General features: G+C 43.9%; 1 protein-coding gene across 2 annotated transcripts in view; it reads left to right on the plus strand.

Annotated features, from left to right (window-relative positions):
• LOC140284897 (guanine nucleotide exchange factor VAV3) overlaps positions 1-27,835 on the plus strand; it is a 79,460-nt gene that overhangs the window by 31,745 nt on the left and 19,880 nt on the right. For both annotated transcript variants that reach the window (XM_072378913.1, XM_072378914.1), the window contains exons 3-16: positions 8,762-8,820; positions 8,909-8,974; positions 10,281-10,389; positions 11,297-11,398; positions 13,748-13,816; positions 14,771-14,874; positions 15,048-15,147; positions 15,437-15,532; positions 17,641-17,709; positions 17,957-18,043; positions 18,153-18,238; positions 19,387-19,519; positions 23,603-23,712; positions 27,205-27,306. In XM_072378913.1, coding sequence (XP_072235014.1) covers positions 8,762-8,820; positions 8,909-8,974; positions 10,281-10,389; positions 11,297-11,398; positions 13,748-13,816; positions 14,771-14,874; positions 15,048-15,147; positions 15,437-15,532; positions 17,641-17,709; positions 17,957-18,043; positions 18,153-18,238; positions 19,387-19,519; positions 23,603-23,712; positions 27,205-27,306 — 1,292 coding nt within the window. The remainder of the gene's footprint in view (positions 1-8,761; positions 8,821-8,908; positions 8,975-10,280; positions 10,390-11,296; positions 11,399-13,747; positions 13,817-14,770; positions 14,875-15,047; positions 15,148-15,436; positions 15,533-17,640; positions 17,710-17,956; positions 18,044-18,152; positions 18,239-19,386; positions 19,520-23,602; positions 23,713-27,204; positions 27,307-27,835) is intronic.

Here is a 27,835-nt window from a genome sequence, read left to right on the forward strand (position 1 = left end):
GATTAAAGTGTTTATTTTAGCCAACTGAAAGTCCATAATTTAAGCTAAGTCAGTTTCTTTCACTTAAGACAGACGCTGGCAGCAGGTTGTTTGTGGTGTTACTGCTTAAAAAAATGGTTATTTCTGTGTTTATATAACCAGTTGTTGAACATATTTTCTGTGTCCTTCAAACCATCGAAAGTACAAAGTAAAATTGCTTGCATACCCCCCTTAAAAAGTTGCTTATTTCAGAGGGGAAATCATGTAAGAATCAGATCATGAGATGAAAATGATTTCTCTTGTAGGTGTTTCTCCTGACATCCACGAATGGAGTAAACAAATGAAGCTCACTAAAACCCACATCAGTTCAACCTTTCACTCCTGTTTGTCACATCCATTTACGAGATTTTCCCTGTCTGGACGGCAGTGTGTGTGACGGACTGTTTCCTGCCGGTCATCTGAGAGCAGCCTGCTGATTCAGACCGTGAAATTCAGCTGGAATCATATCCCCTTTCGGCGTTTTGAGACATTTCGGGATTGAGGACTCGGCAGATGCCACACGCGATAGTGGGAGCATCGGTTTGTTGGGTGTCCATGTGTGAAAACCATGCAGATATGCGCTCACGTGACCAGCAAGCTCTCCTATTAATGCAAACGTAAAACATTCAGGGAGGGAGGGTTCGGAGTGAGGGATTTCAAGGATCTGCCAATGTGGGTGTGAATGCATGCGTGAGCGTGTCTGTGTGTGTGTCCTGCGGGGCCGCGGTCTGCGGAGGTTGATTTGATTTACCTGGACAGCGAGGGTGACCTTACTTCTGACCTTACCCGGTTGAGATGGAGTTGTTATGTGGGGAAGATAAGGGTGGTGCTCAAAGCTTATACCTATTTCTGTGAGGATTATTTCTCCTCTCTGAACTGAACCATGAGGAGGTTAAGTCAAAGTGAGTGTGACGTTGAATGAGGCTGGGGAGTGTGCAAAAGCTGAAATTGGGACAGAAATTTGCGCTTGAATGAGTATTTGAACATCAAAACCCCCTCAGTGTTCATTGTCACCGACTGACAGTAGTCCCCACCAGATATCAGCTGCTACTTTGCGATTCCTTTGAGTTTCTACTTCATGAATGTAGGATGAGCCTGTCTATGAACGTGCTTCTCACTTAGCTGCATTCAGCCATGATACACCTCGTTTTGACGTGTTTCCCCCCCCGTTCCGAATTGCCAAGTCAAGTCAAGTCATAAAGCACATGTAAAACAACTGCTGTTGACCACAGCACTGTGCACGATAAAGGACGAGACCACTGACACCATGACGATGAATAAACAGAAGCAGGAAAAGAAATAGAAACCGAAAAGAAAAAGATATGTCACACTGAACTGAGAAGCCAATGAATAGAAATGTGTTTTAAGATGAGGCTTAAAAACAGGAAGTGTTGACGTCACGCAGGGCAATTGTCTCTGTAATTTCGGGGCTACAACAGGAAACCAGTCTCTTCTGTGCATCAGCTGCGACCTCACGGCGCTAAAAGCTAATCATCAGTCGATCCGAGGGATCAAGTAGGGACCTGTGTTTGTAAAAGGCCTGATCGTCCATTAGATGCCCTTTAAGTCAAACAGTAAAAGCAGGGAGATGTGCTTCTGTGTTTGTGTTAGCAGATGAGCTGCAGCAATGCACGGAGGCCTGCCCAACACCAACATAAGTGGCGGTCCAGTTGGGAGGCCATGAAAGCACGGATTAGCCGTTTAGAATAATTTTGGCGATAAATAGATTTTGACCTTAGATAACCGCCTCAGTTTAAGTAAACTTGTTTCAACCATTGAGTTGATCTGTTTGCGACAAATATCACACCCAGTAAGGTTTAAGGCTAACCAGATCCTTAAAGGAAGCATTGTAGGAAGCGCTGGGTCCAAAGATCATTACTTCAGTTTTGTCCTTAAGTTCAAGGTGAGTTTCAAAGGCCAAAAATCCAAGTGTCATCAGCATAACTTTGAAATGAAGGGGAGCATGTGGTGGGAAAGTAACGTTGGCCTAAGTATAGAACCCAGGGGGACTCCACAAGACAGAGTCATTCAGGCTGACAGCAAAGCTTCTGTCAGAGAAGTAAGCCTGAAACCATTTTAGAGCAGAGCCTCTGATGCTGACGCAATGAGATGAAGGGATACGGCGGTCTTCTCTGTCAGGCACTGCTGTGAGGTCTGAGAGCTGAAGAATGACACTTACCTGAATCCACGGCTAGTGAAAGTTCATTAAAAACTGACTGTTTTTGGTCGGTTGTTGATAACTCATTAGATTCTTGTTACAACAACCTCAAAAAACGGAAACTGGGGAGGGATAACGTCTGTGGGGCAGGTGGACGGTTTCATGACACCCAAAGACTTTTGGATTTGTCAGGATCACGGTCCTAATATGGAAAGTCATGTGGGAAAAGAAAGTCTATCTTCTTTCCATCAGGTTTTGCACATCGTATATATCATATATGTAAAAAAACGAGGCAAACACAACCTCGGATGAGCAGCAACACGAATTGACTCGTGCAAGTCTGCAGCAGAATGGATGAAAAAGAAAAGAATCAGGGTGTTGCAGCGGCCCGGTAAAAGTCCAGACCTCGGTCAGGTGGATGTGCTCTGGTGGAGCCCTCAGAAAGAAATGCTCAATTCAAATCTGATTAAAAAAATCTGTTTTTTTAAATTATGCCCGTGGTGTACTTTCTCTTCCACATGTCTTTATGTGCATCAGCAAACATTTTCCTCTGAAAACAACAAAGCTGTCTGCACGACACGTGTTACTGTGGAAATAATGTTTGATTAGAGGGGCGATAAACAAAAATGATGCAGGCAGTAAAGTCAGAGGCCAATTTGCATCCTTCCAATCTGCTGCATACAGTATGGATATCCAAAACTGATTCTGTATCATGGGCCTTAATGAGCCGTGGCACTGATTGTCAACATTAGCTCATCTTTCTGTCTGAGCCAATCAAGTTTTTATTGGATCCTCTCGGCGGGGATTGAATTTTAGGCTCCGGCTGCATCTGTCAGACGGCTGTGCTTAGCAACACAATCAAGCATACGCGCGCATTCAATTACGGACAAATAACAAGAATCAATTGAATGTGCAGCGGCAGGAACAAAGAGCAGGAAACAAACTGGAATCAATTAGTCAACGTGACACATGCGCCACCTCCATCTCACACATGATAACATGCACTGTACACGCTCCACTCTCTTATGTCATTCCTTTTTTTATCCTTTATCTCCAAACTGTCTAAAGAGCGGAATGCTTGACGGGAATAACACGGAGATTTGTGTGTTTTTTTTCTCCCTGAAAAGCACAAACAGGCCCTACCAGAAGCTTCCTGTTTCATCGAGCATGGCCCACAAACGAAGGAGGCCGTGCCACGAAAGCGCCAGCGTGTTGGAGTTTGGAGGAGCTGTTTTCCAAAATGGGAGCGAGCCTTTTAATATTAGCAGAGGGAGCGGGTCGGGGCTGCCGCGGGAGCTGCGAGCTTCGAACGCAGCGGTGCTGACGGGCTAACGGGAGGGTTTGCTTTGAAAGCTCCGCAGCTGTAATGGCTGCCTCGTTTCTTTTTTCATCATTCAGTGAGCGTGTGCTGAATGTCAAATAAAAGTTGTGTTTTAGCGCTTTGACATTGGAGGTGAAGTGGTGTGTGGTGGGGGGGACTGTCGCTGTCGTCCTGGCTCCACCCCCACACACACACACACACACACCTCAGTCTCCGGAGGTGACGTCTAACCACAGCAGGCCCTTTGCTGCTGCTGCTGCCGCAAAACGGGCTCCTTGTGGTCAGACCACCTTTACAGGCCTTGCTTCCAGTGGCCTGCTCTCAAACAGAGGCTTTTCTTCTCTTAAATATGAGCCCACAGATCATTTGTTCATGCAGGCCACAGTGACCTACAGTCAGTTACAGTTAGTTTTGTGGTCGTTAGAGCAGCTGCACATGGATTGTTAAAAGCAGCATCCGTGAAGGTAAAGATCACGTTTGAAGAACTTTAACCAATACATTTGGATTTCTTACCCAAAACAGTTGATGCCATTGCCTAAACCTAACCAGTAGAGTCTCAGTGAAGTGGTGTCATCTTATTAAGAAAAGGAAAACACTTTTCAGATGTTGACGCGGTGAAAGTTTGAGGGGAAAAGCAATTTACTTCCTCCCAGGAGCTGCTTTCTGTTTGAGAAATCGAACTAAACTGAAGCAGATCCTAATACAGTCAGTGGGGGATGCAGAGGATGCCGACACATGCAATTAAATTGTCTTTTTTTTGCTAAAGGAGCTCGGAATGAAATAAGTGGGATGCATTGTCATAGTCAGCCCCAGTAGCAGTAGGTTGAATTCCCACCCTGAAGGCTAACCAATAAACTGTCACAGAATAGGCTGAAGTCACAGCTGGGATGCTTGATTAAATTCATAAGGCCTAAGGGGGCAAAAGGAGACAAACTGACAGAAGGAGGAAACATTCTTGGAAACAACAAGTCGTCAGTAGAAAAAAAAGAGAAACCATAGCTCTAGTAAGTAACTTTTCTGACTATGAGGTTTCTTTATGAGTAAAACGAAAATCCACAAACAGAAGAAATCCTGGGCAGACATTTGAGAGCCCAAACAACTCTATAAAACGTGCTGCCAGGGACAAACAGACTGTCGCTTCCACATAAAGAGGATTGTTGTCCCTGCAACACTTTTAAATGTCACCAGTTTCACAACTCGGTGTGGACTAATCCTTCAGGAAAATGCAAATGTGCAGACCCGAAGAAAAGCTGGACACACACAATATCATTAAAAAGGTCCACATCAGAGCCCTCGAGCGCTTGATGATTTGACAGTGTGACAGTTCAGAACCCTGGCGCTCTTCCTGGAAAAGAACCTCAAAGTCTGTGAGTGTGGATAGTGGGATTTAGCCTTTAAATACCAAGCAAAGGTGCTTCATTGCTTCCTTTCTTATCTCCTTTAGCACACATACATGTGACAGGATGGTCAGCACACGGCCATTTGCTGTCCAGTGTCTGATCTTCTGATCTGATCTTTGAAGTAAGACTGACCGCGATGCTTTGGAGTGAAAATCAGTTTTTCAAACTCAGACTTTTGAATCTTTTTGAGTGAGATGAGATGCATCCTCATGGTTTTTCTTTAGCGAAGCCTTTCCTGCAAAACCCTATATTATGATAGGCTGTATGTGCTCCAGTGGCTTACCTAACTGGACTCTATTTTTAGCTGGAAATTGGTCATTTAGAGGGAAGAGAGAGAAGAAAAAAAAAGGAAACGAAATAAAAGGAGCCACAGAACGGAGGAGAAAACTGGGACAGCATGCTGGGTTGTGTCTTTGAAACCAGTGAAGACAGATCACACATTCAAAATGCATCACCCACTTTGTGGAGGGAAGGATGTGTCAGAATAAATAGAGAGGAGACTTTCAGCAGATAAGTCATTAGTTTTTCTGTTCTTTGGACTGATGGATGTGGCTGCTATCGATCTTCCTGTAAACAGTAAACATGCCAACCAGCCACAACATTTTATGTCCCCGATCTGTGAGTTCAGGGAAGAGTTTTTGAACTCTATGATGTAATTACAGCGGGATGTTGAGCAGCTGAGCGACTCGTCTCCGTTTGTTCTGGGAGGACCCATCCCTCATCCTGCTTTAATTGGCCTGTTGTGAATCACTTCATCCAGCTGTGCAGGTTTATGAGCCTCCATCAAAGCGCCTGCTCGGCTTCGTCATCTGTGGCTGCTGTACATGCCTCCTGTGACCTCTGATTTATGTGCACACTGGACACCACAACTCAATACACCACCTCTGACCTTTTTTTTAAAAAAACTTGTAGCCGGCCTCACTGGAATGCAATGTATTTTCTATGTTTTGCCTAAAGCCGCTCTAACTAATCATCTCCGTCTTCGCTTTGCCGACAGATGACGGCTAAAAATGTGAATGTCCTCTTGGAATTTGAACCTCTCATTTCCTGAGCAGAGTGCTGCGATCACTGATGGATGTAATACTTGTGAGCTCGCAAAAAAAAAGCCACCCTGGCTTTGTACAGATGGTCGGTCTCGTTTTGCGAATGCGTGCGACTCATGAAGTCAGTGAAGCCAGAGAGTACAGCGCGTCACGGTCGGTCCCTTCAAATTGGCTGCCAGCTCCAACTGGACCGCCTCCAAAGCTCTGCTGAACAGGCAGTACATCCTCAGCTTCTGGATATGCTGTACCTGCAAACTGGCCTCAGTTCTGCTGATAACTGTGGAAGTGGAAGGAGGAAAATGCTCTGTCATGTCGGTGTTTGGTTTGCAGCACCGACATTGACGTGCCTTTGAGTTTCTGAACACGTCATTTGCCCACAAGTTTGTACTGCATGTTTGGGCCGCTTTGGAAAAGCATGAACTAAGCATTAAACTGATGTCATGCGCACAGAAACAGTTTCCGATGACAGCGAACTCATAGGAGACCACATGTCCAAGTTTTGGTTCCCGTTTTTTTTGATGCATTGATGCATCGTGCCCAGTGTTCACTTATTTACTGGATTTTCTCATGAACTCATTCTGTGTATCACGTTGATATGCAGCATTAAAGCTGCCAATGAAAAGTTGGGGATTTTTCCAAAATGCCTTAAAAACTAAAATCTGCCATCTGTTGTTTGTTCGAACCTTTCTTTAACAGACACAAGTACAGACTCGGTCCGTCTGAGCCGAGCTCACGTCCTGAGAATTCGGCAGCATTTCTTTTATTTATAGTTTATATATGAGTTCTTCTTTCTGAAAGACCAAAACTCTTTTTGCTATGCCCTTTTTTTTGTCCCAAACCTGATTGATGATTCTCTGACAGTTATCTTTGCCTTTGGTGGGTGCTTCTTTTATACCCAACCCTGACACCCTTACCTGTGGCCAGTTATTCTGCTGAATTTATACACTTATTCTGTTTAGTGTGCTCCTTAAATGATTAAAATGATATCATAACTCAACAGTTTATCTTCCTCTTATGCATCTTTGTTCAATAAGCATTGTCCAGCTCCAAAAATACCACTGTGACGATCATCCACATGCCGACTTTGAATAAAAGTTTACAGACTAACTGCCAGCTTTACTTTGACTTCGATCAAGTTCTATTTACAGTCGGAACCGACCAAGAAAACAGACTCCATGTGGATGGAAGGCTGATTATACTGGTAAAGAATATTTTTGAAAGGCCAAAAAGATATTCTTATTGTAGTCATGTGTCACTCATTACAGTTTCAAAAGCCTATGATAGATTCAGCTCCTTTGTGGTTTGAGGTTCGGTAGCAGTTTGGACTGACTTTGAGTCATTGTATTTGTTCAACAGTAAGTTATTCCTGAGGAGTACAATCTGCTTAGTAATGGTGCACCCAGTGTATGTCTTGGCACCCAAAGCAATACGATTAAGAGGCAGCACAAAGTGCTTAACATTCTTCTTTTTTTTTTTGCAAACCCCGAATTCCGTCTCTCAGGCTAAAGGCTGTCATACTTTATTTGTTGAGTTTGTGGTGGCTGTAAAGGAAATCCAAAAGGCACAACTCTAATCTGACAAGTGTGCTTCTTATTAAAAGCTATTGCGAGCACATTAACCGAGTTTTTTTACAGTTAGTTTAAAACGACTGTAAGCGCACGCGTCAAACGTCGTTACGCCTCCTCTTGTGATGTGCAGTCACCCTCTGCTGCAGAGCAAACACGCTGCATCCTCCCACCGTTCAGCGCCTCACCACTGATATTTCCCTTTGATGATTAGCTACAACTGATGAGCACGGCTCTGGTTTGTTAGCCGGGGTGCTATTAATGTGCCTCCGCTGCGTCCGATGTTGGCGATGATTAAATGCTTCACCGCATACAGGATCTGACTGATTTAAGAAGCATAGAATGTCAGTCACTGTGAAGCGGACCCACAACAGTCTGCTCATCCAGAGTGCATCCCTCTGGTCAGAAAACTGCAATAATGATCGAATATTAAAAGATAAATGTATATATATCTCCAGTTTGATGCTTTTAGGATGTTGTCAGAAACAACGTGGTTCTGTGTCTGTCTGTAGCGCGCCGCTGTTTACTCCATTTGCCGGAGGGGGAAGGGAAACGGCCAGTTGTGTGATCCGCATGGATGGTGGAGAGCACGCTCCGGGGCGATTTGTCTACGTTACGTCTGCGACGTGTTGTTGTGAATGAGAGCGCGCCGCCGGCCTGACCCACGCACAGACGTGCACAACATGAATGAATAGAGCTCCCTTTTGGGTTTGAACCCAGTTAATTAAGCTGGACTCACAAGATGAGTTCAGTGGTCATTAGTTAGGCAAGTCTCACGCTCGCCTCTCGCACACTCGCTCGCTCGGGCGTGCAAAGGCAGGGTCAAGGGCACTGGCAGCCCTGTGCACAGCAGTGTGAAATGATGTGTCATACTGTTAGTAATTGTGGCAGCTCATGGGTACACATGGTTGACTTTTGAGCCCGATCAATTAGTGATTAGGGTTTGTGACGCTGCCTTTCCTCTGATGCTACACAAAAGTTTATGCCCTTTGTTGGAAGTCAAAGCACAGCAGTTATAACATATTGGAGAATGTATTCGTCCCTTGTGTCGACTAGAATAAGTTTGCAACGTGCGGTTGGATTTGCAGCATTGAAATGCAACACTGTGTTTTCATTCACTCACAGAGGAAGTATGAGAAAATGCTGCCCTCATGTGCCTCCATGTAGAACTGCAGCTTTCCTGTTTCAGCTCTTCCCTTTCAGACTTTGTCTAATGTGAAAAGCAGTCCTAAACACATCCAATCTCTCTGTTCCAGGTCATGGACACGCTGTCCAAACTTTCCCACACCATGGTTGCACAGCAAACTGGAATCAGGTATTCTGACGTGAAAGGACATAATGCAAAACGGTAGAAAATGAGCGGTGAATTGAAACAGTCTTATCTCTTGGTCTTCCCTTCACAGACCCTTTCCCACTGAGGACAGCGTTGAAGACGAGGAAATCTACAATCACTTGGAGGACCTGATAGAGTACGTCCCGCCGTGATTATTTTATAACAAGATCTTTCATTATTTTGTTCAGTCAGCCTCTAGTTTCCCTACCTACCTCTTTAAAATCTGTATTTCTAAAAAAAAAAACCCACACCATTTGTTCCCTGGGTGTTGACTGGAAGGCTGCCACCTCCCCTCAAGGCCCTCAACACGTGTTTGTCCCACTCTTTTCTCAGTTGTCCACAAGCTGCGTGGGACTGTGGCTGAGTCATTTGTTGTTCAAGCCCCGTTCAACGCGCACGCTTTGTGAAAATGTTGCAGATTTTTGTGCACGAACAATAAAGGGCTGTGGTTCAAAGAGTTTGAACTTGAGGGAGCCACAGCGGAACATTGAACTAACCAGGTCAGCTGAAAACGAAGACTGGGGGGACTCCTGTGGGCCTTTGGAAATCACTTAGGTTTGAAACAGAAACCATCAAATCATTCCAACTAAAAAAAATTTGATATATCGAAAGTCGAGACTATGTAAGCTGTGTGATAATTGAAGCCAAAAGAGGGAAAGAAACTAATGATGATGTTAGGATTCCTCACAGTGACACGGCCCTCTGTTCTGTGTTTCGCCCTGATGGCTCCTGTTGTACAGGAAGCAGCCCACTCAGAGTGACAGAGGTAAACGGCGTGCTGACAGCAGCCTGCAGTAAGATGGGAGGATGTGGGAATGTTCCTGAACAGAGCCGTTTTCTGTTCTCAAAGCCCATCTGCTCTGTGTTCAACAGAGGCTCACATGGAAGCACATAACGAGCCGTCATCTTCCCGTTGAGCTGACTGATCTGACCCGAATGACAACATTGCATCTGCAAAGTGCTCAAGGTCATAATGCGTGCAAGAGAGAAGTTATTAGACCGATTCGGGTTGGATGCCACAATATAGCAGGGAAAAAAAAAGGATCATTACTGTGGAACATACAGGCATCCAGTTCGTCTACGGAAAAAATGTACAGCAGAAACAGAAATACCATCATGCATTCGTGTTATTGGACAGTGACACTTCATCATAATCAATTAGATTTCTTAGGATTTCTTTGCCAAAGGCACTATGTCGCCACGCAATTGCACCAACAAGCTAAAATGTGCAAGGATGATTAGATGTTGTCCCCTGATAACAACATCTGTTGCCAAGTCTTGAAATCCACATGAGTAAAAACAAAATGGCGTGCGTCTCTTGGTTATCATGATGATGAAAGCTTTTACCCTCTCTTTGTCGAGCTCAGGATCAGCATCGGTGTAGATGTACATGTATGCATTTCCGTCTTTAGCATAACGTGCTTCTTTTACATGTACTGCAGCGAGAATGGGGTGGACGATGAGGAGGATCTGTATGACTGCGTGTACGATGATGAAGATGGTGGCGAGATCTATGAGGACCTGATGAAGACAGAAGTCATTCCTCCTCCGGTTTGTGCACCCCTTTATAACTTTACTCACCGATACCGACGGTGACATGGCATCTTTTCTCCTTATTGCCAAAAGATAAATAATCATATTCAGCAACAGACAAACAAAGTTCAACTTGTCATTTCTACTTTTACATGCTGAATAAACAAGATATGAAATGTTTGCACTTGAGCTTTAGCGCTCACAGTAGCATTGGAACTATTCCAGGCTAGCTGTTTTCTTGTTTTTTTCCCTCCTCTCAGCTTCACTTTTTTGCCTAACGTTGAGCTAAGCTAGTCCCACGTTAGCCACATTTTTTAGCATGCTGGCAATGTAGTTACACAATTACACACGAATGACAATTATTTGATTGACATTACATCCACCTTTTATGTTGTAACTGTTTAAAGATGCATAAAGCTACCTCGATTAGCATTAGCTTCTCACCTCATTTGTATCCAAACAAAGAAAAGACGGCGTACAAAGACAGATTGAGCACACCTACACTGTATTGTCTTTCTTTGTGTCCTTCAAAAAGTCTTATAAATGCAACAGATTACATCCTATTTAATAAAAATTACATAATATTTAAATAATGAATACTGAATGATAGTATTCTGAGGTTTTCTCCTTCAGTTTTACCCTCTGTGTTCCGTGCTACATAAAAGTCATGTTTTCCTGCTGCTGTTTGAACCGGAAGATGCAGAATCATTTTTTTAAGCCGAGTTAATTTGCCACGTTTTTGCCCATTCATGCATAAAAAAAAGCATCTCCCGTTCTCTCATATTTTGGCAGACATTCTAGCGAGCTTGTGCGACTCCTGACCTTGCTAAGGGGCTTGGATCAGCTACATCTGGTTGGACACTCAACAGTCCGTCAGCCCACAGTGCTGACACACGAGTGTGTTAATGTGTGTGTGTGTCCGTAGGCGTTCCAGAAGCAGGCGGAGACTGACATCAGGAGCTGCTGTTTAAATGAGATCAAGCAGACAGAGGAGAAATACACTGAGACCCTGGAGTCTATAGAGAAGGTATGCACAGAATAACTAGTGGCTGCCTTTGTGAGGACATCGCATTACTTTATAATGCTTGAAATTTTAATCTTAAGTGTGTTGTGAAGGGCGGTTTTTGATCAGCTTAGCAATATAAACAAGTTCTAAATATCTTTATCTCACCAGAACCTGGAAACAGTCATCCATGTTTTTATTGGACTGCTGTAACTCTGTAACTTTCAATGTTTCAACAAATGATTCAACCTTTCCACACTACAATTAGTACAGAACTCAGTCGGTAGATTTCCTGGAACTGGAATAAACATCATTCCACTTCTGACTGAGCTGCGGACTGGGGACTGAAAGCCCTTCCTGGTCCTGCGCACACTGCTGACATGTTGACCCCTCTTTCTGCTACCTGGTCACATAGGTCATCATTACACTTCTTACTTTCAGTTCCTCACTCACTTCTTAAATCCAAAGGCCAAGCTCTTCCATTACATAATGAATCCTGCCTTGCTGTTGGTCATTTTAAATCAGACTTAAAGACTTATATTTTCTCTCTTCCTTTTAGTTCGGTGTGATGCGGCCCATTTAACAGACTTTGTTTATAGGTGGTTGATTAGTGTCCTCAGTTGTGGTCTTTTATGCTCGTTGTAACTATTCTTTTTTTTTTATTGTTTGTATTTGTTACCGTCCAGAGCTGTATGGCTCTGCATGGCATTGTTGCACTTGTTTAAGTGCTCAGAAATACACTGACAAAACATTTTTAGTGTGTAGTTAAAGAAGACATGTTATTCTTTTCCTGCATGGGGTTACTGGAACAGAAGGACAAGCTAAATGTGTCTGGAGTTTTCAATAATGAGGTGAACATATGGAAAAGTGCTCCCTGTGAGCCAAAAACTTGGGGCTTCAGATTCGTCTTGACACCACATTTCCTCATAAATGCTTTCTTGGTCCTGTCTGGAAATGTATGTCCACATTTCTAAAGCAGTCTACTCGAATTGACAAGTATATTAGGCATTTAATGTACTCGCATCACACGAATTACCACCAGATCAGGGGGATACTCTACAGTAGCATGCTACTAGCTACGTTAGCTTAGACGTTTACTGACAGCAGATGTTTTTAACCTTTTAACAGAGACGTGCATAGATTGCTGTAGTCCTGTTTGCTGCAGATGCTGCAGATGTTACTTTTTATTCCAGACTGGAACAGTCTCAAACCTCAGGCGAAGGTGCTATTTATTATAAAAGAACCACAAATGACTTAGTGTTACAAAGTTTGCTTTCAGAACCTCCACGATGGCAAAAAGATGAGGTGGCTCTGACAAACACAGGGTGCTTATGGGAGGAAATCAAAGTCCCCGTTTCATGCCCCGTTGAATGCTGACAAGCTGCGTGGGCCTGCAACTGACCACAGAGTTCACAGGGCACCCTCCCCCAGCTCCTATTAGCTATGACCATTCCCCGTAGCCTTCCCAGTGAACTCTCATCTAACAATCTTGCAACATGTTTGCTCAAATTTAACCGAAACAAGCTGCTATTGTGGATGAGCATCTTCATATTTCCTTAAATATGTGAAGGGGGCTGTTCCTTTTTTTTAAAATCTTGGTTTGACCGGACTGAATCAGTGTGATCAAAAATGAGAGTAAACTTTGTCTGGGTGGATTAGTGGGTAGTCCCACTAATGGATGTTTAGTAAAAGGATGTTGAAAGCACAGGAAATCTATTGACCCATAAAACCTGCGCTATCAAAAGCTGAAACAGGCTTACTGTGAGAACCAGTTTCTGAGGTTATGATGGGAAAAGATAATGAGTAGTTTAACAGTTTGCTCACTTTTTATTTCCAAAACATTTACTTGTTAGGGATCCTTAACAGTGGATCGTTTGGGCCCTTCAGAAAGTGCCCAAAGAGTCCATAACATCGATGGAAGCCTTTTTCTTCTGGAAGCTTTCCACCTTACCCTGCACTTTTACAGGACTGTGGGAGGCCCGCCATCTCCAAACCCCTCCAGCCACAGCTACTTGTCTTCTCCCTCTTGTGTATGTTCACATCTGCAAAAAGCCCTCGCCTGATTTCCCAGCGGAGCGTCTCAGTAGATGACTTTTGATATGAAGCGGACGGTGGAATTTAGTTTGTGCTCGCCCGCTCCTTTGAGATGTAAAGTTGACTATGTGGTGGGAGTTTTCTGAGAAGAAATCATTAAATTGCAAGCTCTGAAAATGAGATTATTTTCGTGACCCAGACAGTCCTCGTTGTTTCTGCTTACTGCAGCTCTTTGCAACTTGGCCCCTTAATATAATAGCAGCTCGCACGAAATGACTTTCCCACTTTTACTCCAGAGGAACGAGCTTCATTCCCTTCCATTCTTTCTCTCTCCCGCAGCACTTTATGATGCCCCTCACCATGTTTTTAAGCCTGACTGAGATGGAGAAGGTGTTTGTGAATATTCCGGTGAGTCATTGTCCTTGAACGTGTCCAACTTGAGTTCACAATTCTGCGAGGCTACCTTACATTCAATTTACATTTTCAACTGATGATATTTAGGTATCACAGTAGGAAGAATACAGGTGTAAATAATTCAAATGACAATGGCTTAAATTTAACACTAGCTTGACAAATACTAATTTTGCAAACTGAAGCACAATGATTCATACATCTTTCATTTACTTAAACTGACATAATTGTTACATTACATTCAATACAATTTGAGAGTTCTACCAATTCTGAATGTGCTGGCTGTCCAGTACAAGAGCAGTACTTTGAGCTAAATGCTAACATCCACATGCTAGTGGGCTAATAATGACAATGCTAACATGCTAGTCGGAAAAAATTTTGTGTTTTTACTGTTGGTTTAGCATGTTGCCTTCCTAGAGTTTTCTTATTAGGACTAAATTAAAAGGCACAACTAAACCAAATGCTTGTAGACCAACAGTTAACGTGGCTAAAAAAAAAGAAGTTATATTTTTAAACATGGCTAAAAAGAGTAACAGTTAATACACAGTGTTTTACTTTCAGTAAAGTCAGTGTTTGCCTGTGGGAGTAATTGCAAGCTTCTGTTAAAAGAGAGCCAGTGATTGAATTTAATGTGGCATTAAAATGTCAAATGAAAGTTTAACTGAAATATTTCTTAAGTTCCAGTTTCTGAAATTAGTTTTTCAGGGTAATGACCATTTTTAGTGGGTTATTTAATAGAATTCTGAGTATTATATTTTGTTTGACTGTTACAAGTAATTCAAGGGCATAACGTTAGGCTTAAGGGAGTTCTGCTGAGCAGTTTTTTGTTGTTTTTTTTGTTACACACACTTGCTTTTGTGAATTCCAAGGCAAATATTTGTGAATTGCTTGCCTAAATCAAAGTAACGGAACTGGATGACCTGCATTATTGGTTTGTTTTTGTTTCTTCAGGACCTGGTTAAAGTGCACAAGTGTTTACTGCTGGAAATCCAAGACTCCGTTCACCACAGAAGTGCCCAGAACCTTTACCAGATCTTTGTCACATTCAAAGAGAGGTACACCATCCCCTTTGTAGCACCTTCCGTTGTCAGTATTTATTATTTCTCGTGTCACATATCTTTAAGGTTTCCACAAAGCCTAAAGGGATTTGGCCCTCTAAACCAGAGCAGAGTAGGTACCCCAACTTGTCGCCCTTCTTTTGTGTCATTATGTGTTCGATACGTTGCAGTTTGTTGATCTATGGGAAATACTGCAGCCATGTGGAGACAGCCATTGCCAGCCTCGATGACATCTGCAAAAACAAAGAGGACGTACGCATGAAGCTAGAGGTAAACAGTTTCATGGCTGCTTTTAAGTGGGTGGTGAATAGATGGTTATTTAGTGTGGCCGTTCCAGGTATTCAGCTCTCAGCTTCTCAGAGTGGTTAGAGAATGCCCTCAAGTGAGCACATGAGGCATTGCAGGGGATGATAATGCAGCTGACAGCATAGACTGATGCAAAGCAGTCTCTGAAGCTTTGGTCATAGTGAACCTTTTCTTACCGCAAGACGGTCAAAGTGGTATTCTCAATAGGATGTATTTATATTTTGCAAACTATCGATTCCTTCTCTGTGTACAGGAATGTTCAAAGAGAGCCAACTCTGGCAAATTCACCTTGAGAGATCTGCTCGTTGTTCCTATGCAGCGGGTCTTGAAGTATCATCTCCTCCTGCAGGTACGGCACTACAGTGTTTTCTTACCTCTTTCTGCACTGTTGCTGCCATAAAGGTCGTGTGTGTGATCTTGGCGTCCAGCTGTCATCCCTTAAGTTGATGCCGGGAATGTTGGCGAACCAGTTATGGCTGTATTTTCTGAGCAAATCTGTGAAACACTCTGGAGGCCGCCTGAGAGAAGCTTAGCACATTGGAACAGCAGCAACACAGGTGTACTTTTAAATCATGTAGCAACAGTCGAAAGTGCCCCTGTACACTGTGCAAAACTACATGTGTAATTAAACTCTAGAACTTTGACTTTTGTGGCTGTATATGATGTCATCTACAGTCAGATTAGAGGACAGTGTAAATGTAAGGGACATTAGTGGCTTTAAAGATGACTCTTAGGGAATGAAGGAGCTTAATTTTAGACTTTATGTTCAAGAGAACTGACCGCCACTACTCAATTTGTCCACCGGAGGCAGTGTTGACCATGTTTCCCTCCCTTCTCCCTGCAGTCGTCCTCCAGACTGAGGAGGCTCGTCTCATCTATTCCTGTATCTTCTTTATGACTGAGTTTTAAATGACCCCCGCATAATTGTAATCCGATCAAGACAATCAGCCAGGAGGAGAGAGGAAAAAATAAAAAATAGAGAAAGCGAAGTGAGTAGTGAAGGAGAGGGCAGCAGAGGGAACAAGACAAACAACTGGAAGGACGGACAAACAGAGAGGGAAAGCAGTTTTCAAGAGGCAAGAATCTGAATGTGGAAACTTAAATTCAGCTAACTGTGGAAGCCTCATACATTTAAACAACTTTCTCAACCAAAAGAGCCCCTTTCTCCTATTGTACCGTTGACAAAGGATCAAATGTAACCCATGTGAAACAGGGCAGTTCTAAGTTGTTTACCACTTTAAGGTGGTATTTCATTTAAGGATGACACATTCAGATGGAGGAGGGTCTATAACAGTAACAAGCCAGCAGCAGGGATAGATGTTGTCTGATTTGCATTTTGATTCCCAAAAAAACATTTCAACACGATTTGATCTGAAAAGCTTAAAAAACACTAGATGTTTTCATTTGCTTTCATAGCTCAGAATGCTTCTTTGAGGCATTATTCATTTTGGGATGTCACACACGCTTGCATGTCAACAGCAGGGTCAATTGAACGCTGCGTTCTTTCCTTTTTTGAAGTGCCGTGTGCTTTCTTTCTTTCTTTCTTTCTTTCTTTCTTGTCAATTCCAAAAGGCTTCCATGAATATTCCTTAATTAGGCTCTCTGAAACCCCCTGATTTAATTTCTCTGGCGTTTGCATTTGACACAAATAAAAAAAAAAAAAACCCAGAACAATGTGTGTTGCCGACGTGGGCCGAGATCCCCGTGGAACAGATGTGGAGTAGCTAACTGCGCCGTATAAAGCATCTGCTGGGTCAGTTTCTCACGTGGTGACAGGCAGAATCTCTACAGCTAATGTCTCGTCACTCCCCAACGACCCATTCTTTTCAGCCCTTTTTTTCCCCCTTTTTTGTAATCAATCTTTCGCTGCCTGCGATAGTCAACCGCAGGGATGCGATTCCCTCAACGAACCCGTCATGCACGGCCCTCGCTATCAGCAGGGGGCCGCTCCCGTCCCCCGTATCTCGGAGGATGTGCAGAAGTTGGAGCAAGGCTTGATAAACAGGCCTCTGTCGTCTCGCCGGTGATAATAATGCCCAGGTTGAGCTCGACTGACTCTGGGGATTTGAGCAATGCCAAGCAGATGTATACAGTATATCTCCCTCAGCGGCTCGTTGTGCACGTGTGCGTGCATGTGGGCACGTGCATGCGTGGCATCCATCCTTATCCCTCACTGCTGAGGTCTAGATGTCTTGTTTACACTGCAGCACAAGTCATTTCAGATGCACACTTGAGCACACACACATACGCCGTATCTGATTCATTTCAGATCGAGGTTGGCTTTGCAGCAGCCGTTTTCATTTCATATCGGAAGCCACAGCCTCACGTTCACATGTTACATGTGGCTTTTCTGTATGCTTTGCAGCAGAATGACAGCGGTCCCGGGTATCTTTGTTTTTTACATGAATCTTCACCTTCATTGTCTGGTTTTTGTCTCCGTTCCTTCCTGTCCAATAGGAGCTGGTGAAGCACACTCACGACGCCACTGACAAGAGTAATCTACGGACGGCTTTAGACGCCATGAAGGTACTTCATCAGTTTGCCCATTTTCTGTCTACGTGTTTCAGTCTCAGTCTCAAACGTTCAAACGTATGAATCCACGTTTACACACATAAGGCCATTAAACAAAAAGAAAAACTCTCCAAAAGGAGTTAAGTCAATTTCGTTTTGTAACCATGACGAGCTGTTTAGTAAAGCTGAGAGTTGTGTCTTTAGTCCTCTCTGTAGCACAAAATCACAAAAAGAGACTCGTTGTTTTCTGCTGTGCGAGCAGGACTTGGCTCAGTACGTAAATGAGGTCAAGAGGGACAACGAGACGCTGCGAGAAATAGATCAGTACCAGAGATCCATCGAGAATCTGGTGAGTCCCACGCTTGCAACGAATAACGAGACGCCGATGTCGTTTTTTTGTTTGGTTTTTGCTCTTCCTCAGAACCAATTCTCTCTCTCTCTTCTTTCTTTTCCTTTAGAATCAGCCTCTGAAGAAGTACGGGAGACCTAAGGGGGACGGAGAGGTACGGGTGGCCTCGGTAGACAAACGGGCTAAACAGGACAGGTAAGACGTTGGCCTGAGACGGAGTTAAACCAGAATCATGTGCTGGCGCCTGGAAACCTGCCAAAGTATTTAGCTCGAGACAAACCTTTGTTTTTGCACAGAATAAAATCATTGCTATTGAATAGCATGCTAACAGATGCATGCCTTTTTGGGCGAGGGGGGGGGGGGGGGGGGGGGGGGGGGGGGGGGGGTCATTTAGCTGATTTTGAAGTAGAATTCCCAGAGTACAACCAACCACAAACCCAGATAAAGCTTCTTGCAGCCACTGGTATGTGTGGGTGTGAAAGCTGGGCTCCCAAAGGGAAAAAGTCTCTGCAGGGGTCACATTTGTTGTCCCAGCTCAACCGTCTCACTCCCAACTGTACCGCTACTCGTACGATAGGTAACATTTTTAGGTAATCTCATCAGAAGTCATGCATGTTGTGGTTTTGAATTAGCAGATGTGCCCCAAACGATGAAGGTAACATGAAACGCCTGGATTCTTGATCCACAGTTCTACAGCTGAGTGAGCTTTCCTTGCCACTGAATCACGAAGAAGGAATCGCTCTTTGAGTGTTTTCTTTGTAGCACATACAGTGCTACAGTTAAGTCTTGATTTCCAGTTAAGAGACACTGAACATGGTGAACAACATGTAGGAACGTTAGGCTGAAATCTGGGCCCATCTGGACGCTTTATGTTAGATTATTACGAGTAATTCCAGCATCTCTGTCGGGACACATTCTTCAGCTGCAGCCAACCTCCCAAAAGAGCTCACAATCACATCACCCACAATGCTACCTTCCTCAAAGGGAAGGCTCAGCTGGTTGAGTAACCTTACATTTATATGGAGCATTTTTGCCTTTAAAAAAATAATAATAATAATTGCTGTACATGTTTCTAAACAGATTACAAAATTACAAAGAATCTTGCCGTTACATTAAGATGAATCACTGCTAATTACAGAGTTAGTACCAATTTACTACAACCCGTGGCAGCACTGGTTTGAATTGAAATTGAATATGACAGTTTATCTATATTGGAATTTCTTTACCCTTCAACATTATTTGCATCAGTAGCAAAACAGAATGATGTCAGTCAGGCGCTAAAAAAAACCCCAGCAGCCCGTGATAGATTTGCTTTTAATGACTTTGACATCTTTGTTCTACAGGCATATCTTCCTGTTCGACGCTGCTGTGATTGTTTGTAAGCGGCGAGGAGACAACTACGAGATGAAAGAGGTGATCGATCTGCACCACTTCAAGATCACCAACAACCCCACATCCGACAAGGACAACCGAAAGGTGGGCACACACGTGGGCCGTTGTTTATTTGGCTCATTGATTGCCTTAAGAATGGCTGTCGGTTTGGCATCCATGGGGTCTCAGTTTGTTCAGCGATGTCAGCGAGATCCCCGACACCCCCACAAGCAGCTGCTGGCGAGACTTGGAACTACTTTCTTTGTGTAAATTTGAAATTATGAGGAAAAAAGACATGGGTGTAATAGCTTAATAGCTCACTTACCAGGCTGACTGATCTTGAATCAGTGAAGTCTGGTAGATATTGAGTGCAGCTAAGCCACATTTTCTACACACATAGTTTTTTAGGCCATTTTGTTTCTAGAGCCTCGAGTCTCCAACTCCTAGAGCAGGGATGCCCACATCCGGTACTCGAGGGCGTTCATTCAGATGAACTGGATCTCTTCAAAAGATTGTTAAGTTCTGCACAAGCCTGCTAATGATGCATTGATCTGAATCAGGATCTGAAGCAGGGAAACGTCTAAAACCTGCCCTCGAGAACCGGAGGTGAGTATATATATGCATAGACACAGTTTGGTGTCCTTTTACATGCAACATGAACGCGCTTCAGGTGCTTTGCAGTGACTCATCGAAGCAGAACCCCAAACGTGTGACAAAACAGGCAGGAGGCATGCGAAAAACAGACTGTTAAAGCAAGAACTCACATGAAGCCCACAGAGATGGCACGACGAGGATCTGACGCAGAACTGAGAAAAATCAAGGAACGTGAACTGAGAAGGCCAGTTAACGAGGAACAAGAACGGGTGGTGGTGACACGGGAATCGGACACGGGATCAGGGAAGCTGTGGACATTAAGGGAACTCAACAGAAACAGGAGAAAACGGAACTAGAACCAAGAATTAAAAACACGGGGATTAAAGCTTTCACAAAACCAAAGAGGAAGTAAAGAGTTAGAAGAGAGCATGAAGCAAAACTGAAACACAAGGAAACAACTTTCAAACGTAAGAATCAAAAAGCAGGGGGGAGGGTTTAATCCTGGTGTTCTGATGTTGATGCGGATTAAGCATGTGGAACACCTCAGCTGCCATCATGATACTCTGGCTCTGGTCGGGGCTCGATAGAAAGTTCATGCTAACATCACCGATTTAAAGAAGAAGAAGAAAAAGCAAAGGTCCTACAGAAAATACAGTGTTGTGTCAGTGTTTAGAGCTTTCTATCCCAATCCAGGAACGTAAGTTGATTGTGCTTTTGGCGAGGATGCGGCGGTGAAGTTTCACACCGGGGGGGGGGGGTGTTCGTCTCTGTTAAAATGGGGAAGAAAACACCAAAGCTGCTTCTCTTGCAGATTATGTTGAGAAAACGTCTCACAATGTCACAGCAAACTGTCGAGATGCGTTTTTTTTTTTGGGGGGGGGGGTTCTGCAGCACTACTACAGAGAATTAAGACAAAAGAACAGATCTGAAGAAGAAAAAGGAAATGTCATTTGGCTCTTTTTCAACCGTTAACGCTCCGGAGATCAGATTTGTCACAGATGACACAGAAGTGTGACTTGCACCTCGCTTTTGGTTCTTATTCATCATGAAGATGTTTCCCTTTTTTGGGACTGATTGTTAGGCTCCCTCTGAATCCTCAGCGGGTCTTTAACACTCAGACTTTAATTTTATGTGGAGCCATGATTTCCAGGAAGCAGCGTCCCACTTTCAGCCGTGATTCGCTCGTTTTTTCAGGACCGCTTAAAAGAGCTTTGAAGCGCTTGATTTCACCCGCAGATACCGGGCCACGGCGGATCAGAACAGTGCGTTTACCCTGGGTCCTGCTTTCACCATTTCTTTTCATTTTACAGCTTGTAAAAGTGATTTAAACAACAACTAACGCTTCCTATTACCATGTGCCTCCTAACAGCCCAGCCTGCCATAACGAAGGCAAGTCCTGCACCGTCGAGCTCATTATCGTGTCTTTATGACTGAGTCAGCAAAGCTCTAAAACCACGTTTTAGAACTACTGGTTGGACAAACCAATTAACAGTGCGTTATCTGCATAATGAGCAGCCATATCAATTCATCAGGTGAAAGCCGGCCCATAAAACCGAATGAAAATGAAGTTCAACTTGTTTCTTGACATTTCGGGGGTTTTTTTTAAGCACCTGTAACGACCCGCCTCCTGCGCTCTGAACCCCCCCCCCCCCCCCCCCCCCCCCCCACCCCCCCGCCGCACGGCCTCAAGGAGCAGCGTGCAGAAAGAAACCTTCCAGGCTCTTAACACAAACAACAAAATAATTAACAGAAAACAGTTAGAAATAATTTGCCGTGCTTGTTTTACATTCTCTTTTTCATTTTGCAGCATCACACCCGAAACAGTGTCAGACTGGAGCAGTCTGCCTCCTCCCAGATGGTGCTATCATTAAACCTCGCTTTGGGCCTGACTCCACACACACACACACACACACACACACACACACACACACACAGAGCGAATACTAAGTGCCAAGTCGGGAGAAACATTGCCAATCATAATGAGGAGTGATATCCAAGGCGTGCCAAGAAAAAAGATTGATTTGGGTAATAATGATGCTGTAAATAGCCCACATCAGAAGGCTCAGACTGACAGGCTTCTTTTTTCCGATTCACCTCTGACATGGCGGATATAATGCCGTTTGTTTGAGGGCATATTTATGTTGGAGATGATGGAGGTGACAGTGGCTGCTTGAAGGAAACAAGTAAGAACCTTCATCACAAAGGCAACATTAAATCGTGGCTGCCGCCGGTGGCGGGACTGGGGAGTACAACGAGTGAGTGTCATCTTGGATTAAAAGCCGTTGGTCTTGACACAGATCTTTGCGACCCACCAATTGATTCGTGGACCAAGTACGCCGACGCCCGACTCGAAATCCGGTCTGCTGGTATTTATACGCACCGCTTTTGTGCGTTGATGGACAAGAGTTCAATTTAAAAGGAAATTTGTGTGGATATTAGGCGATGCGTCATCTCAGCAGTGCGGGGATGTGAACGGGGGAAGAGAAACGATAGGTGGGAAACTGATGACATCAGACCTCTAGCTTCCATTTTGGTACGAATTCCTTTCAAAGAAACAAAAAACGGCCGCTACCACATCAGCAAGACATCCCCTTATGTCATATCATGTTTCATAATCCAGGAACATTTAGATCATGAAAAAAAGGGAAAATGAAGCTAAAAGTCCATAATAGCCCAAAGAAATACTGATCCCTGGTGTCCTCTGTATTCTGCTAGTAGTTTGCATACCAGTAGTGCAAGTAGTTAGCTGTGATTGTTTTTACATTTATATATGTATATATACATGGTTTGATATTAATGAGGACAAATACTGCTTACTGTCACAAAGATGATGGAAGACACCTCAAAGTGTGTGAGAATCTGCAGAGAAATACTTGATATCGACCTGCGAGTGTATTCGTTTTAAAGAGACAAACAAACACCTCCTTCTTCTCTCTGTAAAAATTAGTAGCTGGATGGTATCATTGCTGAGTGGAGGTCCTGGTGTCCACTGGGAATGCTTCTGAAGAGCACCGCTTTCATTTCTCTGTGGCTCTGCACCCCCCCCCTCTGAGCCTCACCAGCAGCACTGTGAGCTCGGCTCGTTTCAGCCTTCAGAGCTGAGAGTTTAAAAGTTCAATAACACAACCGGAAGCCATTAAAAGTGCATCCTGCAAGCATCCGTTTAGTAATGCTATCTTTAAAAAAAGCAACAAAAAAAACAGAACTGTGTTGACTCAGAGGCTAATGAACTGATATTTAGCGTTTGAAGTGGATAATAGTAGCTGATTACAGGCCCACTCACTACTTGGGTCGGTTCACGCTGTCTGATGCCCAGCGGCTATCTCAAACTGGTTTTCTCCTCTCACTCACGCTCTCCCTCTATGTTTTGTCTGTCTCTGTCAGTCTTTGTGTTTGCTCTCCCCCAGAGCATCCCTCTTTCATTTTGCATCTCTTTGTCTCCATCTGTCTCCCTGCATCCTGCCTGCTTCATCCATCTTCTTCTCTGCTCGTCTTTCACTCAAACCTCCGGTGTTTGTATGTGACACTGCTGCATTTCTCCTTCTCAAAATTGATCTATAAATCCTTTTTTTTTTTCTTCTTCTTCTTTTGCAGTGGTCCCACGGATTCTACCTCACTCACAACCAGGGCCAGAACGGCTTTGAGTTTTTCTTCAAGACCAAAGAGCTGAAAAAGAAGTGGCTGGAGCAGTTTGGCATGGCCATGTGAGTGTGTATGATCTGCACGTGCATGTTTGATCACGTGGAACTGTGTGGCACCCTTTGTCTCGCTGCATTTGATCACCGCATCAAAAAAAAAATAAATACACTGCTCATCCTATTGTTCAAGTGAGGGACCAGGAACAATGATGCTGACACAAAGATGAGCAGATAATAAGACACAAAACATCGCAGTCAGAGAGCTAAGTTTAATGACTGCGCCAGATGTATGTTGTCAAACAGCATTAACCAGTCCTCATCCTGAACTGGATCCAAGTTCTCCTAAAGTGACAGACTATCTGGTTCAACGAGTGACAAATGACATCATACTGCTTCATTTGGAGACTGCGATGCTGATGAGTCGTCAGTGTCTTAGCTGTAGCAGACGGAGGTCAGAGCGCTCTCAGTTTGGAAAAGCCGGGAGCAATTCTGGTGGGTGTGCTAAGCATAGGGCAAGAAGCTGATCAGCTGGGAATGAAACGTCTAATCTCAAAATGCCGACTGCGTGACAGTGAAAAAAAACAAAACAAAACAAACCAAATCTATCCAGTAAGCTGTCCAGCTAACAAAAGTCCTGATGGGCTCAGAGGATCAGCTGGCTGGATGTGTGGAAAAGCCGCTACTACACAGATGTTCTTTTGTGCGCGCACTGCAGTTCTGTGATGTTCTACAGATGTTCTGTAAGGGTGGCATGTCAACTGGGATCTACGCGGTCCTTTAAACAACAGACATAAGGTTGCCTGCCACTTAAGCAGGCTGTTGCTAACATCCTCTCCCTGCGGAAGTGCGCCACTTTTTTACTGATCTTTACGTTGCTTTCCACTCAATTGTTGATGTTGTAGATGCATTAATGTTCACATGATATGATGTCCAATTAGAACAGATGTTTTCATATAGCTTTGTCTCCCACCTGTAATTATTTACACCTCGTCCCCCTCCGTTCAGAGCAACTAAGGCAGACGGAAGAAGAAACGAGTGTGTGGTCAGTTCAGTATCAGTGCTAGCATTAAAGAGTGAAAATGGAGTGATCGGTTTCACCGTCAAGCTAGGATTAGCTGATTTCTATATCCAGCTGTTTTACACACAGTGTGTTCTTTCATCATGATTGATGATTCAATACCTAATCTCAAACCTCAAATTAAAAGAAAACTGAGAAAGAGAAATAAAGAATAGGTCATCCAGTTCCTGGAACTAGTCCGGCGTTGAGGTAGCTGTTATTGGATTATGTTGTTATCCTCTAAGCAGCAGCAGCAGCAGCAGCAGCAGCAGCAGCAGCAGAAGCTCGTAAGCTCTTGAGAAAACCTGAAGAAAAAAAAAAGGAGAGTAATAAAAAAATAAACATAAAAAAAAGATCTGTGAAATAACATTTTCAAACCACAAGAAAATTACCGGGCTGTGAAGATTAGGAAGATAAGGTGTTGACGCGAGGCCGAGAAAACAGGAGCTCGTCTTTTTAACTTGTGAGGCCAAATTAACGAGCTGCGAGCGCTGAGAGGTGTCGCCAAACAATCACATGCTCCCTCGTGGATGCTTAATAGCCGATCTGTGAAGAGTTGCTCTGGCTGGCTCCCTTTATTTCCAACCCGCACGCGGCTCACTGTCACAAGGGGCAGGTTCCTCACGAGGCCCTGGGGCCTTGAAGCGAGGAACTGAAGTTCACAAACTGCCTCTGAATGGTCTTAAATGTGGCATTATTGTACGACCACAAGTCAGAAATGGAGAATAGCATTCATTCGATGGTCTTTGCTCTATTGCAGTCGACATTAACCCAAAGAAAATCAGTGTCTTCTGTTATCAACTTCAACAATCCCATTTATTAATATGCATTTATTGTTGCATTTGGGGCCTGCAACATATTCCAAAATAGTCGGGGCAGCTAAGCTTTCACTTCATAACGTCCTCATTCCTTCTCACAGCTCCTGAAAGCTGTTCTGGCACTGAGGATACAAAGAGATGAGGAATCTGATGGCTTTGCATTAGTATCACAGAGCCTGGTTAGGGGGTCGCGTGGATCTGAAGTACTGAACTGGCTCTGTGTGACGGTCCATCCCAGATGCCTCAGAATCCGATGCTGCATCTGGAGAAGGTTAATTTGAATGACAGCCGCTTGAGAGATGCGCTCCCATGATTATTCAGCTTAAGCTTGAGCTGTTTAATGATATTATGCAGCGTAAATATATGTAAAATGCTGATTTTCTCTCTAATTAGTGTTTGAGGAGCATAGATTTAACACAACTAACACAGCTCCTCATAGGCTCAGCCTTCCAGGGATGCTGCATTTGTACCAAATTATGATGACAATCATCAATTTTAAATGACATAATTTCCTCATTTTATCTCCACGATTTTATCGCCCAAGAATTTTCCCTCTCCAGCGTCTTTCGAAAGGCAAAAATGCATGTAGCACATGGAATTAGGTTGAGACAAAGCAGGAAACGTCAGGTGGTTCACACTGCCTGCAGTGAAACAAACGTCCATGCAAATGCTAATTATTATTATTTGCCTTCTCCGTATTCTTCTCTCTTTCTTTTTTTTTATTTTTCGGGTGGCAGAAAGTCTGCAAAACGGCCGTACACAGCAGATTTACTGCGCTCAAAGCCAGACTGCATTTAGCAAACACGCTTCCAATGCGACGCATTCAGGATTTTGCAGCCCGATTCTTTCGCCTGGGAAGGTTTTTCTTGTATCTTTAGCCACTCACAATATTCACTAAAGAGAGAACACGAAATCCCCTTTCATCAAACAAGCCTCCTCTTTGGCACAGTCTCCAGCGTGGCCTGGCTTGTCCCATTTTCCACGGAACAGGTTGCGGCCCTTCACTTTGACTAATTAGTTCGGTTTCCGAGGTAGCACCTGTGCATATGAAGCAAAAAGTGGATGCCATGCCTCGCTCTTATAACTCCACAAAACAGAGGAAGAATGTGAATATACAGGAAACGTAAATGTCATTCTCTCCTTCTCTGCTTCCTTCTTTGTTTGTTTCTCTCTTCCCTTCTTCCACACACACACACACACACACACACATCTCATCCCAAGGGGCTGAGAAAACCTCTTGTGTTCACTCGGAGCAGGCCTTGCCTGTCTACTTGCTTTTCTCTTCTTCCCACTTCAAAGAAGCGTTTCAGCGAAATGTTTCTGCGGCCACGGAAGAGTTTGTCTTCTGCAATTATAAGTGTGTGTGTGTGTGTGTGTGGGAGGGGGGAGTGTTGCTTTCTGCTTTAAAACTGACGTTTTCATCAAAGAGCACAGGGCTTTGAAAGCCGAAGCAACCTGACTAACAAGCACAAAGTTATTGTCAATAACTGAGAGGTTACTTTTAGGCCACGATCAGCCATCGTTTGCTCCTTATTCAGTGACGTGGAGCCAAAGCCGGTGGATTATTCAGAAGCTGTTAATTTGAATCGTTAGCGTTCCGCTGCAAAGTTCCCGGATCTGAGCGGTTTTATGTGATTTTCTTCCGCCGTCTTTAATGTTTGTGTTGTTTTCCCTCTTGTTTAGATCAAACATTCGTCCTGAGAATGCGTCGAACAACTTCCACGAGTTCCGAATGCATACTTTTGAAAAAACCACCTCCTGTAATTCTTGCCACATGCTGCTGAGGTAAGAGGCCAATTATTATTCATACACACACACACACATATAGCGCATGCATAGCAGAAGTAGAACAAAAACCCCTTTAAAAATACTGTCAAACACAGAGAGGAGTACGAGACGTGGGCTCTCTCCTCAAACAGCCGTCAGGAGTCCTTTGAAAGGCCTCGGCTCTCCCCGTTTGTCTCCAGTGTACCCTAACAATCTATCCGTCACTTTGCCTTTGCCCCTCTCCTCCTCTGCATATGTGCTCGAGTTACACAAAGATCCTTTTGAATTTGCTGAATGGTATCGGCACCCAAAGGACTGCGCCTGGCGGTCCTTCTGGCGGCAGGGCCGACTGAGTGGTTTCACCTACAGAAGACGGAGAAGAAAAGTGTCTGTCACACTTCTGCATCTTTTCCCAGGCTGCGGGTGGGGAAGTGGGACAGGGCGACTGCACTGTGAATACACACATTCCACAGCATGTTCTTAGGATTAGAGGAAGGAGAAATACATGTCTGCGCCCTCCTTATCAGGTCTTAGAAATAATGTAAAG

The sequence above is a fragment of the Leuresthes tenuis genome, unplaced genomic scaffold (assembly GCF_036924035.1).
Source record: "Leuresthes tenuis unplaced genomic scaffold, fLeuTen1.0.hap1 SCAF_24, whole genome shotgun sequence".
NCBI classification, from domain to species: domain Eukaryota; kingdom Metazoa; phylum Chordata; class Actinopteri; order Atheriniformes; family Atherinopsidae; genus Leuresthes; species Leuresthes tenuis.